General features: G+C 41.0%; 1 protein-coding gene across 1 annotated transcript; it reads right to left on the bottom strand.

Annotated features, from left to right (window-relative positions):
* Positions 1 to 10,992: 10,992 nt before the first annotated feature.
* On the bottom strand, positions 10,993 to 13,507 carry pnut (septin 7-like protein pnut). Its single transcript, XM_064695801.1, has one exon. The coding sequence runs from the start codon at positions 13,235 to 13,237 to the stop codon at positions 11,633 to 11,635; it is 1,605 nt and encodes a 534-aa protein (XP_064551871.1). The 5' UTR covers positions 13,238 to 13,507; the 3' UTR covers positions 10,993 to 11,632.
* Positions 13,508 to 14,149: the final 642 nt, after the last annotated feature.

Genomic DNA, 14,149 nt, shown 5'->3' on the forward strand with positions numbered 1-14,149 from the left:
AGTAGCTTAGATTTATGATGACAATAGATTGCCTGGAATTCGAAATAATTTTGAATGATTGGCTGTCACTTAAGAGGTTTCCGGGAAATGTTCTTACAGTTGGAATAGTTTCCGAGAATTCGCCTGCTCATATACTCTTAGTTAATACGAACTGGGATTGCAGGACTTTTGCTTACATAACATTGCCCAAAACCCGTGCTGTACAGTTAATTCAGCGAAATAACCAGACAAAGCCTTTTTTCCAACTCATAAACGCGACGCAAGGCGATTTATGCAATAGCCAATCGCATTCCTGGAATCAAAATTGACTTCTGTAATCTCTTGAGCAGTTGCCAAACGTTTTTTACGCAATAAAGCAGCAAAAAAACTCATAAAAAATGGGAGGATGGGTAAATGGTATTCACATACCAAAGTGTTCGGCAATGTCTTCCGGGAAGTAGCGAGTGGGTTCTGTAGCCGTTCGCAGCCCCTGCTCAAGCCACTAATCGTTGCGCTAATGGCACAAATGCTGGCAAGGCTATCCTTGCATTGTCCTTGCCACCCGCCGCTTTTATTGTGACCAAAACAAATAATCACCCATTGCTCATATTGATCAATGCAAATGCGTTTACGAGCCCGCTCGTAAAGTTATCCTTTCTTGCATCGGGTCCTTCGCCCACGCCGCTTTGTGTGCTGTTAACTTTGCGCATCCTTTCAGCGCAGCCTTTCGCCTCACCCACTCTGTTCGTCCGTCCGTCTGTCTGTCTGTCAGTCGCTGTCCTGTCACTGTGGCTGCTGTCATCGCCGTTGCATTACACGGAACTCTGGAAATTTGGCCATGGCTATCGTAAAACGTAACCTTGTGCGCATCTCGTGATGCATCCTTGTGCCAGCTCTGGTCCTTTGCTATATAAACATTAGTGCAGCCATCAAGGACATCGGCGCATTTGTTTGCCTTTGACTTGTCCGGAAATTCAACTGTCAGCACTCAAACACATTAATACGAGAGCGCAAACCCAACCATAGATTGCATTTGGCTCAAGGTCCGCGCTGAACTTAAAACTAGGTCGCGTTCAACTTAATGCAGCTATATATAATTTGATATAACCCAGGGCAAAGTCTTTCTTATCTCACAAAGAATTTATATATGGATATGCAGAAATTATATATATCCATTAATATGATGTCACATCCACAGAGAGCAGAACTTTTTGCATGCATTATATTTAAAAAATATATTTAAAGATTATACTTACAGATTTAATTATTATATACATATTATTTATACATAGCAAATGATAAGCTTGTTCGTACTTTATTCATAAAGGAAACATTCTACGATTTTTAGCGCGAATCATATTGAAAATTATTAAATCTTATATAATACGAACATAACTTCAAATAGATTATAAACAGTACTAAAAACAATTGAACGATTTCTTGAATATAATATAATTATAATCTTAGAGATTAAAAATCATTCTTCGTAAATGCAACATTCTTAACAATTTCAGCGCGAGTCAAGCATAAAACGATTGAATCAAGTATAATACGTACTTTAATTCCAACCGATTCTAAATATTTCTTAAAACAATTGTACGATTTCTTATTGGTTACAAATATTCTATAACTTAAAGATAATAAATGATTGTTTATACAGACTCGCCAAAACTAGGGACAATTTTTTTTGTAATTGACTCGTAAATGCAACAATTTTAATATTTTCAACGCGAATTAAAAATGACTGAATCAAATTAAATTAAAATTAAAAGTATTAAAAACAATTGTAAGATTTCTGAACCGAGTACAAAAAATATTAAAAGTTAAGAAAATTCAAAGTAGATTTAAGTTTAAAATGACTTAAGACAAGTCTGCAAAAAGCAATGCAAAGACTAAAAACGTTTAATTTTTCAAGAAAAAACAGAATTACTCTGATTTATTTGGAAAATGTTGGAAAAGATAAAACATAATCTATTTCCTGCAAAGAATGTGAGGCACAGAAATAAGTTTTTCAAATATCTCAGTATAGAAGGTCTTGATATAATCTTAAGTAAATTTTAAACTACAGCCAACTAGTTTTAAGTGTACCTTAAAAGGACTAAAGGATATAAAGAAGGTTATTAAACATAATATCGATTTGGTATCTGGAAGATAAAATCAATTCTTTTGGGAAAAATTATATCAAAATTGATGTTATCCTTTTTTCCATTTCAAATATTTCATCATAAATAACTATTTTAGCAGAGTGTTTTAGGAGCATAGTAATCGGGCCCCCTGCGTGTGTGCACACACGCTTCTGCCACATTCCCCGAGTAGATGTAAGGAATTGTGCGACATTCGAGACTTTAGCTGGGCACAAATCCATTCCCAATGCCAGATGACGGTCGCATGAAAGGCAGGCAAAACAAAATGGCTGAAGTGTGGCCAACTTTGGGCATATAAAAACTTTCACACGCGTTGCACAGAACCAAAGCAAAAGACGATTACTAATTCTGGGGTGTCTTTTGGCACAGCCTTAAAGAAACCCTCTATCGCAACGAAACAACAGCTGCGTGCGAGTTACCACAGTACAGTAAACCGGCCCCGGCCCTACAACGCGAGACATGCGCCCGAAAGCGCCTCCCCTTCTGGCCAGACAAAGGTCGTTGCGCTTAACTGAACCTCGGGGAACTGCTGCTGAGCAACCCTCCGTGTGAGTTGTACATTTTGCATAAGATTTCTCGAAATCTTGCCGAATAAGGATCAAAATGGGGTGGCTGGCAGCGTCTAGGGGCTGCACATGCGCAACGCAACAAAACTTTCGATCGTTCTTTTTGCGCAGCGCATTGAAATGCCAACAGATTGGGATCGAGGTTGACGGGGTTGGGTATTGGGTTTTGGGTATTTGAGCGCGTTCCACGTTGCGTGTGCGATTCCGTCACACGAGTCTTGGCGCACACCTGGCCACGATCCATGCCATGCGATCCCAGGACCCTGACCTCACAATGCGACCAGCTCGACTCAGTCCCAGTCTCAGGCTTTGCCTTTGTCTATGTCGTTGTCTTTGCTTTCGTTGCGCCTGAGCGATATGTTAAATTGATGGTTTATTTATGCTGAATTGACGGGCGAATCGACTGGACTCGACTTTGCTTGCCTTGAAATCATAAACCACGTGTGTACATGGCTGTAATTAGAGCGCTTCGAAAGTGCTTAAAAATTTCTCAAGGCATTCTCTGGACAAAGAGCGCGTTTTAATATTGATTATAATCGCTTTATGAGCCGCCGACAAATACATTTAAAAAGATGAAAAATTCAATGTTTTTGCGCATTGTTTGTTGTGACAACAACGGTGCGAACCTTACAGGACTGTCGACGGACCTTACCTGTGCTGATTCCTGGAAAACGCGTTATGGTTTTATAGACTTTTTGCATTCACAAAATACAAATTTCGTTAAGGCTCTGAAAAACTTCGGTTCACTATACTCTACCCCCAAGGTGGCATGCATAATGTGTTTATGAGTGTGGCTCAAAGTCCTGGGAGTGTCCACGCCAGCCATGTAACTATCTCCTTTGCATGCCTCTCTCTCTCTCTCTCTCTCTCTCTCTCTCTCTCTTCCATCTCCTTCCAACCTTCCCTTAAGAGCTCGCTCCAGGCACTTGCTGTGGTCGCCGTGTCGGTTTGCAATCGCGACCAGCGCACGCTGTGCGCTCGACCAAAGCCAAAAACCCCGAATAGATAATTTGCTGGCAACCATGAAAATGGTTAGAGAGCTCGCTGGTTTCCGACGAAATGTCTGGCCAAATGCAGTTGAGACATTTCACGCCTATGTCTGCAAGCCAATTAAGCTGAGTTTGCCCTCCATAAAGCAATGGGCCTTTGAAAGCCAATCTTTTAATATAATTCAAGTGCTAAATGAAGTCTAGGCATGTTCTGGAACCTAAGCAGAAGTTAGCGAATACTCCTTTTGAAAGGAAAACATATATATTAGGCGAACACGCAGTCTTCAAGTCTGGTTAAATAAGTCTAGGCAGGGTCTAGAACCTAAGCAGAAGTTAGTGTATACTCTTTTTATAAGGAAAACATATCTATTAGGCGTACACGCATGTAAAATAGTTCAAGAACTAAATTAAGTCCAGACATGGTCTAGAACCTAATCAGAAGCTAGCGTATACTCCTTTTGAAAAGATTTTTTAATCTGTATAAAATTCTTAGAGTCTATTAATAAATCAATTTACATAACTAGCGCCTTGGCTGAGCTAAAACTTATTTTTTTTCAATAGATTGCTTAATATCACAATCTTGAACAAAATTCGCATCATCCAGGCCAAGAATTCGCAAAAAATTCCTGGAGCCGAATGGTATATTCGCACACGGGGCATCGCAAAAGGCAGCGCGCTACCGATTTAAGCTCCACAACCATCCCAACGTCCTGGCAAGGCACCTGCTAAGAAGGCGAAGAAGAAGAAGGCTTAGAAGGCTTACAACTAACCAACAGATCTAGTCAATCGATGCCTTTAGTGTCAGCATGCAGCTCCATAGCCAAACAAACTAGAACCTAGTCTAGTCTAAGCAAAATGGAACATAGATGCCATATAATAGCTGGTAATATCTAAACTAAGCTACCTTAAACCAAAAACTTTTGTTAAACTATTAACCTCCGATCCCAACTCTGATCAAAGTTGCTAGATAGCAGTAACAGTCAAATAATTAAAAATAAGTAAGAACAAAAAAATGAGTATTTCGTTGAAAAATGGCATTTAATCTAAAAATCAAAGTTTTCTTGAGCATTTCTAATAATATAGTATATTATTTGAAAGACTAGCCTTATGTAGCCGCTTTTTTTTAATATTATACCATGTTCATATTTTCACATGTTTTAAATTTATTATACAAATAATAACAAATCTTTAAAAATTATACGTTTTTAAATTGTTTGTTGTTTTTAAATTTCCATTGCTTTCTTTCGGGAATTTCAATATCAGTTTTATACATGAAGTAATTGTGAAGTCATACAAATCCTAATTACTAATACATTCCGGACTTATCAGCTATATTTCCAAGTAAGTCATCATATTTGAGCCAGTCATAGTCATACTTATACATATACATATATATATATACATATATACATGACCTTCTTGCAGATTTCCAGACCGGCCCCAATTGGTAATGTCCATAGTTTCCTTTGCAAAACGATTCGTCTTGTAAATTTCAGCTGCAGCTGCGCCTCCATTAAAAAGAATAGAAACCCAAGAAAAAGACTTTGACGCGTGCCAGTCGATGTGCACCGGGCTCAAAGTAACGTTCATTTCAGGATCACTGATAATAATTACACAAACAGGACGAGCGTCCCTAGCAAATGCTCGTCCTGGCTCAACATACAACTGCAACCCCCGAGCCGAGACCGAGTCGGAAGCCGGAGCCAGACACAGGCTCAATGAGCAAAGCGACTCATTGCAGCGCTCAATGAGGGTCCTGTTCCTTGCAGGGCTACTCCACGAGCATGGAGACGGATAATGAGGGAGCCCCTGTCCTTTGTTGCCAGCGAGCCTGCCAGCTCATTTGCCGCGTGCTCAATATATTTGTTGTACGCATTGTTGGGCCCAGGAAATTAGTTGCTGTAACGTATTTTCCGTCTACCTTTACAACCGATTTCCTGGCACGTGTGGCACGCGTAGAAGAAACCAAAGAGCGATAAAAATCTTCTCTCTATGGAGCAAAGCAATTCACACAATTCTTTGTCAGCTTCCGCTATTCTAATTTAAGCAAATTAAATCAATTTTGATGTCGCTAAACAAAACCATCATATTCCATTAATAATAATAATAACTAAAACGCGAGCGACTCTGGCGATGAAGCAAGCTTTGGCTGTTGATTGACCCGGAAATACCCTGTTTCTCGTAGTACATGCAGTAGTTAGCACGCATGGCTCAATTTTCAAATTAAAATATATAAAAATAATATTATATTCCAAAAAACTTCTTTCAAAAGGCCGAGAAATAATAAATAATTATATATTATGTAGGCCATTCTTCTAAAGAATTTATGATAGAAAATCCTAGAGTACATTTTATATAGTTGTATAATAAACAAAAAATAATTCATGTTGTTTTCTTAGTTTCAGCAACACACAAAAATAAATATACCTTCTTCATTAACTCAATTATCAATTATAAAAACGAGTTTAACTATTGATGGATTAGGGCTCTAAAAATCTCAGCTTAAAAGCGCGAGAGAAAAATAAGAAAAAATTCAATAGGGCAATGCTGCCAAAGAACTTACAAAAGAAAACGAAAGAGAATGGTGAACATGGATTCAAATTAAAGAAAATAATAAATAATGATAGCAAACTTTTAAAATTCATCATCATTTATCTCAATTTTCAATACGTATCAAAACGTATCTTTAAATAGGAAGAAAAAAAAAATATTATGATTAGTAGTTTATGGTGCCAAAAAAGTAAGAATAGAAATCGAAACTGAATTCTTTAATATGGAGACTAACACAATCTTCAATAATCTACTTTAAAGTTCCTTCGAACAGCAACAGCAACATACCCCTGCCCCATATAGATAGAGGGTATGCAAATTGTCAGAAATCAAAAAAGTACTCACAGCCTGCATAACCCTCGGAATGGTGCCCAGAAATGATGGCACAAAACTGTGACAAGTGCTTCCTCGACAGCAGCGCATCATTCAACAGCAATTTGAACATCAATTATGAGTCTGTACCAATGAATGGGCTGCCCTGCATCCGAATAGAGTGGGGCCGACGTGTGCGCTCATCCTCATCATGAGCACCACTCGGCATGCAGAGGCATTCACAAAATACAACAACAACAACAACAACATGAAATGAAAGGGTGGCTTGTGCCAAGATGCTGCACAAAAGGCTGACAAGCCGAACGACAACGAGGGGCAGCCGCAGCATAACCTACTTTTAAGTCACTTTAAGAGCTGCCTCAACAATGCCCCTCTCCACGTCCCCTCCCTTTCAATCTGTGTATCTGGCCAATTACGAGTGACCCAAATTTGAAGTACTTTGCTTAGGCCCCAAACCGAACTGTCAATACATGGGAATCGAAGAATCTGTTCTCAGGGTCATTTCGTAAGCCGCAAATCTGTACCCGGTCACAACTGTTGCTCAATTATGGAAATTATGGTCAGCAAGAAGGCATTGCCAGGTGCTGCCTTTCGGAAGCTTCAGGCCGAACTGCTTTGATTTCATTTATAAGACCGATAAGCGCCATAATTTTGCGGTTATTGTACTTGAAAACATATGTCAAGCGTTTTGACAGCTTGCGGAATCGATCTACTGAAAACTACAAAGCCATTTGTAATGGTCAGCAAAAAAATAAAAAAAATGAAAAGAGCAACAAATAAACTCACTTTTTGAAATTACAAATATTTACAGACAAATTACAGTTCTAAATAAAATCGAAGAAATCCCTTTTTAACATCTGTATTTAATAAAAATAAAAGTCATATATAGAGTTGTCTTCTTGCTTGATTATTATGATTTGAGACCTAAGCACCTACATATTGCAATCTATCTGCAGGGCAGAAGAAGAGGGCACAGAAACAACTTACGAATCAAAAACGACAGCCTATAATTTAACTACATTTATTCAGTATGTGATTAGGATTGTGTTTGTGATTTTAAAGATGTGGTCAGGAATATAATTGATTTGGGCGGCAGGCAATGTAAGTTAAGAACCTTTGACCTACCATAGCTACGCGTTTATTCTATAGCAGAATCTGCATGTTCTGCCTAAAGTCTCTATATAAAAGACTTAGTTTATACAATTAGTAACAATAACAATATTAGTTTCTTGGTCGCATCATGAAATCGAAACAAAATAAAATTAAAATACCTAAAAATCAGCTTAATCAACTATAAAGTATGCCCCCCTTGCTTAAGATGAACACGCATAGGCGCATCTATTTAAGATCAACACCAGTGATTACCTGAAAATGATAACACCTCCACGAGATGAGCAGCGGATGGTTCACCTGTTACTGGCTTCATGTCCATGCCCAGGATGTGGCCGGGACAATAAAATCAAAAACTGTAAATGCACAACAATAGCGGCACGAAAATACGAACTATTCGCAAAGGCAAAACGGTAAAGATATTTGTTTATCGCTCTCAATAGGCTGCAACAAGAGCGGATGTTGTGCACGCGAGCAGCGGAAATCAAGGCAGGACGAGCAAGAAGTGCCAGGGACGAACGCGGAGAGCGAGCAAAATACCGCTATGGGACTAAAATACCGAATCTATTGTTCGAATGTTGTGGCGAAAAAAAACGGAAGTAGAGCCCAAAAGTTTCGTGTCCCTTCCGAATGTGTGACCATACACACGCGCATACACAGGTACACACCGTTTAATTCAGACGAGGCGCCCCTACAATGGACCATATAATTCTCGCCTGGTTTAGGTTACAATCGCTAAATGTAATGTAAACAATCCCCAACAGAAATGTGTCAACTTTAACAAGTGCCTATTTACTTGGGCCCAAAGTCTCGCAAGATAATTTACGATCGAACTGCGTTTTTATCAATATGTGTTATTCCCACAAGTGTTGCATAAAACTGGCTGATAGAGCTCGAAGCCCACACGATCTAATTTCTTTGTTTGTAAATAAAACAACAAAAAGAAAATATGAGAACTCATAGAATATACATGCATATATTCAAATAGTGTGCGTGCGTGTGTGTGTCGATACATGTATGTATATATCATATCCCATTTGCCAAGTGTGCCCTTATCTGCTGCTGACATTGACGGGGCCGTGTTACTAAATGCGGGAGGGTGGGGAGCTGAAAAACTCGCAATGCAAACGAGCCATAAGCCAAAACAAGCAAACAAACAAACCTATTAAAATCACTTCCCGTTGCCGCATGGAAAGATGTCAAATGTCAACTTGAGAGGGGGCAGCCACAGTACTTGAACTGAACGCAGAAGCAAGTCGAAGCCAAAGAAATTTTAAACGGAAATTTCAAATAAAACGAAGCGCAGGCGCAGCGTCACCGTTACCGTCACAGTCGCTGTCGCTGTCAACGTTTGCAGCGACGCGCATTCTCTCAGTTTTGGTCAATTGGCTGCTCTTTGGTTCTCTGCGTCACGTAAATATGTCAAGCGCTCCGATCGTGTGGGTGAGCGTGCGTCGCTGCCATTTCACTCTCTCGGTCTCTCAAACTGTGCACGTGTGAGTGAGCATTATGAGAGAGTGTGTGTTGCGGTTGCCGGCTTATTAGAAGAACGGTCAACATTTGTTTTTGATTTCAGTTTTCGTTCTGCGCGATTTGACGTGCAAGAATGTAGCTCAAGAGGCATCACTGCGAACGCTACAGGGTGTCCAGCCCATGTGTGGGACACATGTGTTGCAAAACAGGGTGAGCAATGCACATTGCCAGTAAAACAAACTTTTTCTGCAGTGCTCTCATTTCAGCTGATAAGCTAAGCAAACCCTAGACTCTCCCCTACCCACGTCAAGAAAACGCATGCATGTATAAGAATATACATGAATGTACATATGTATGTGTGTAAGTGTCTCGCTCTGGGTTTTGAGTCATCATCCTAAAAACAACAGAGCAATAACAAAAAACACCAAACTCCACTGTGCTGTAGTTGTTGCTTTTGCTGCTTGCGTTCATTGATCGCCAGCAATTGCCGCTTAAGTGCTGCGTCAACGTTGTTGACTTACATACACACATACCTATGTATGTACATATATGCACATATAAATACACACATATGTATACATGTACATATATGTACGTACTGCACGCCTCCGCAAGCCCCTTACAACTCCTTGCCACTCCACAAAGCGCACTCTCGCTCCATGCTTCATGTCTTTCACTGTTTCACTGTTGGCTTTTCTTTTTTACGCTTTATACGGCATTAATTGAGTGCCTTTCAATTGGGTTATGGATTAATTTGTATGCATAAATTAAATACCCATACGTTTGGGGCTCTGTTTCGCCTGTTAGGCCCCAGCCGGGCATTTAGAAAGCAATTTCAAGTGGGCCCCGCCGCTGTTATATAGCCGCCATGCATTGGCCTAAAGCATATAGGGTGTGGCTTGCGGCGGTATGAAATTGCATCCATGTGTGTTTGGATACGGAGAGCTCGTGGGTAGTAAAGGGTGCCGGTGAACTTTGGCACAGTGTGATGAAGGTTTCGCTTTATTAAAACTTGAGAATGTCTGATTGGTAATTGAATACAATGTATGTATGTAAATATGCAAATGAGAATAGAATTTTACGTAGAGCTACAGTAAGCTCCAACTAGAGAAAACAACTACCCACCGTAATTTTCTGTCGCTGATAGTCATGCACGCTTTATTAAAATTCTTTTGATAACAGCAAGAATGCCACTGAAATAACACATACCTTTGAAGATATCGCCTTCCTTATAACACAGCTTTACTGTAACATTGTATGAGTCAAAGATAAGTCGAGGCCACCTTTCAAACATTCTATTGAGCTTATTACTAATTCAAAAACTCAAAGACGCATACAAAAGCAATTAGCTTATTCGATTGTATTTCCATTCCCAAGCCGCGTCATGCGACTTTTCAATGGATATATTCGAAATCAACAAAAAACCAAAAAATATTGGACAGTCTGAGCTGTACGTAAGAAATTAGTCAGCATTTCACGAAAGGGTGCAGCACTGCACTGAAAGGCATTTCGAAACGAAGCGTCACGGTGCTAATTCCAAGCGACGACGTCGACGCGTGCCAGCCATAAAAGGCACCCTGTATAGTGTACACACTGTATTTCCATATTGAGTGCGCCTTGCAATTGAATAAACAACACCAAATGGTGTTTTTTCATATAGTTAAACTAAAAAGAAGACTTTATTTTGTAAAATGCAAGAGTATGTTTTGTTGTTGTTGTTTGTGTTGTTTTTTTGTTGCTTTGTGTTATGACTTTTATGTATAATAAGTAGATACAATACACATTATACAATACGTATGTATGTTATAGATGATATTAATTGTTTCGTTATTTTCTTAGGATATATCGTTTATCTGTTTTTTGTTTTTATTATTATTTGTTATTTAAGCGATATTTAAGTATTTTGAAATACAATTTAGGTTACTTTTCAATTCATTTAGGCTAGTCAAAATGTTACGTCAAGTTATCTTTTTAATTAATAAGTTTTTCGGTATTTTGATGCGCTTCTCTTTATGTTTTGGTAAAAATACTGCAATAATAATAACTGTTAAATATGTATGCATCTAAAAAACAAATGCGCGATTGCTGTGCTGTGCGAAAGCCGAGTGTATGTCCAAGTAAACGCGACTGGAACCCAAACAATACATATACATTACATATGCATATATAGGGCCTCTCTAAGGTTCTAGGTTCTACACATTGTATTGCGGTTTCGATGCTTTTCACAAAGCGAAAGGCTACGAAATCTTTTGAATTGGGATTAAAAGCTAGAAACAATGGAGGCCTGCAAACATATGTTTTATGTATTGGCATATATATGTATGTATTTTGTATTTTGTTTATAGTATGGTATGTACCGCTATGTATAATTCGTTATGTTATTTTGTTCTCGAGATTTTTAGCCCTTAATTTGTAGTGTTTAAATTTTGTTGTTGTTGTTGTTAAGTAGGAGGATATTGCGCCGGACCACGAACTAGCGCTGCTTGACTTAGAACAGACCCTTCTTCTTCTTCTCCTTCTTGGCATCAACATTGTCGGAGCTGCTGTTGGCGCCGAGGCTGCGCCGCTTGAGCTCCTCCAGCGTCACATGATTCACATCCTCCCACTCCTTTTTCTCGCGCTCAAACTCGCGCCGCTTCTCGTCCAGCTCGTGTATCTGCAGCTCTAGGGCCTTTTTGCGCTCCTCATGACGACGCGCCATCTCCAGTTCGGAGTCCTTGAGCTTCTGCATCTTCTCCTTTACCTTCATGTCAAACACTTGCTCCATTTCGGCCTCCATTTTCTTCATCTTCAGCTCGTGTTCGCGTTTCTCCTCCTCCATCTGGGTGAGCGGATTCTTGTTGGACAGGCGCGCCTTGCCGTCGACCAGTCCCAACTCGGATAACTTGCGACATCGGTAATTCTCGTAATGCACATTGTTCGTCACATCCTTGAGATCCTGCAGATGTGTGCGTATGACCATATTTCTTAAAGCGATAAAGTCGCAATGCGTCAAGTTCTCGACTTCCACTAGACCCCAAGGATAGCGGCGCCCCCGCACCTTCTTGCCATCCATCTCAATGATGGTGTTGGCACCGACAACGGCAAATGGCACACGGCTGCGCAGATTCTGTGTGGCCTTCGTCTCCTCGGCGGCATCTTCGAGCGTGGCGGGAAAATCATAAATCTTAATCTTATGCTGAGCAATCTCATTGAGTATCTGCTTCTTAAACAGATGCACCTCATCGGGCGTCATGGTGTCCGCCTTGGCAATGACTGGCACCAAGTTCACCTTGTCCGACAGACTCTGCATGCAGGCAATGTCCAATGGCAGCAGACCATGACCCGATGGCGCTATAAAATACAAGCAACAATGCACTCGATTGTCGGAGATTGTCTTGCGATAGACACGCGACTCGGCCGTCAAGTACTCCTCGTATTTGCTGTCCACATACTCCAATATGGGCACCCAGCAGTTGCTGTTGTCCACGGCATCGCCGAAGCCAGGCGTATCGACGACGGTCAGCGTTAGATTGACGCCATTCTCCTTGAGCATTACCTTGGTGGCCTCCACTGCGACCGTCTTCTTCTTGCGAAGCGAGGGTCCTGGATACTGTTCCGCATTGTATATGTCCGAGAGGAACATGGAATTGATGAGCGTCGACTTGCCCAAGCCACTGGCACCGACCACCATCAGCGTGAACTCGAAGCCGCGCTTGACCGCCTTGCGGTAGACCTGGTTGGGCAGATTGGCAAAGCCCACGTAGCCGGCGATTTCCATGGGCTTCTGACGCACTGGCAGCGGGGGTTTCTGTGGCTTCAGCTGCTGCTGTGCTTCCTTCTCCTGTAGATCGTGCGTCAGCTTGTTCGAGTCACCATTGGAGCTGGTCACACTGGCAGCTGCCTCCGCTAACTGCAATTTATTTACCGCTGCTGCTGTCGTCGCTGGCACACTGGGTGGCTGCGTCTGTGGACGCTGCGTCGCTATTGATGAGTCGCTGCCATTTGATGCCGATGCCGACGCTGACGCCGCCTGCTGCTTGTCGCGCAGCGCCAATTGTGCCAGTGTGCTGGGAAGCGCTGAGATGGCGCCGTTTGTGCGAGGACTATTCATTTGCTGTTGATTTATTAGCTGCTCCGATTTGCGAATTTCACTTTCGTCTCAAAACACTAGAGAGCTTTAACTTTGCACGCTTTCGTGTCGTCACGCCTAGTTTTCAGCTTTTGCTCTTGTTGTTCTCTGTCTGTTTAAGGGTTTTTTTTTCTTTTCTTTTTTGGTGTCAACAAAACTCTTGCACTACTGCTGCTGCTGCCTATTCTTCTTCTTCTTCTTTGCAAAAAATAATAAGTACGCCAACAACGCGCTATGGCCGTGCTATTGAGTGAGCGAAAAACAAGCGACTGCTGCTGCAGCGAGAGCGCTTGCGGCCCACAAGCATGAAAGAGACGAAAGAGCAACACACACACTCATATGGCACACACAAGGGCTCAGCGCATGAGTAATACCACTAACCAAAAAACATATAGACCGGACATGCAGAGTAAAATAGGTGGTCTCCAAAAATTGGTTTGCATCTGGTCCAACGAGCGAGTAAAATATACATATGACATCTTTTGATCGCTCACACTACAGGAAACTCCTTTGGCTTACTCTCTTCCATATGATTTGTGCGATAGAACGGCATCGCTGTTTATTTTTATCTCGCTCGCACTTACTCTCAGTGCTCTCAATGCTCTCTTCATGTCTAGGTACCGTTTAAATGTTTGTGTGTGCATGTGGCCGCACAGGCAAAAATGCCCACAAATTCAATTTTTGTCAAAAGTCGGTGGCATTTCTTCCCTTTTGAGGGGACGAGTAATATGAAATCATGAAAGGGTTTGCCAAGTCGATGCGAAATTCTTTCATTTTAGCTCGGTATTGCTGGAAAGGGTACCTAAGCGTTGGCATGTGTGCATTTAAAAGTTTTTGGACTTGCTATTCACGCATACTTGCATATTTTGTATATGAATAGAAACATTTATGCGC

The sequence above is a fragment of the Drosophila montana genome, unplaced genomic scaffold (genome assembly GCF_035044405.1).
Source record: "Drosophila montana isolate Dmon_TW-CO22-7 unplaced genomic scaffold, ASM3504440v1 contig_3833_1, whole genome shotgun sequence".
NCBI lineage: Eukaryota > Metazoa > Arthropoda > Insecta > Diptera > Drosophilidae > Drosophila > Drosophila montana.

Bases quoted from the DNA above. Each gene is read 5' to 3' on its own strand.
- pnut (XM_064695801.1), bottom strand. From the start codon at position 13,237: ATGAATAGTCCTCGCACAAACGGCGCCATCTCAGCGCTTCCCAGCACA.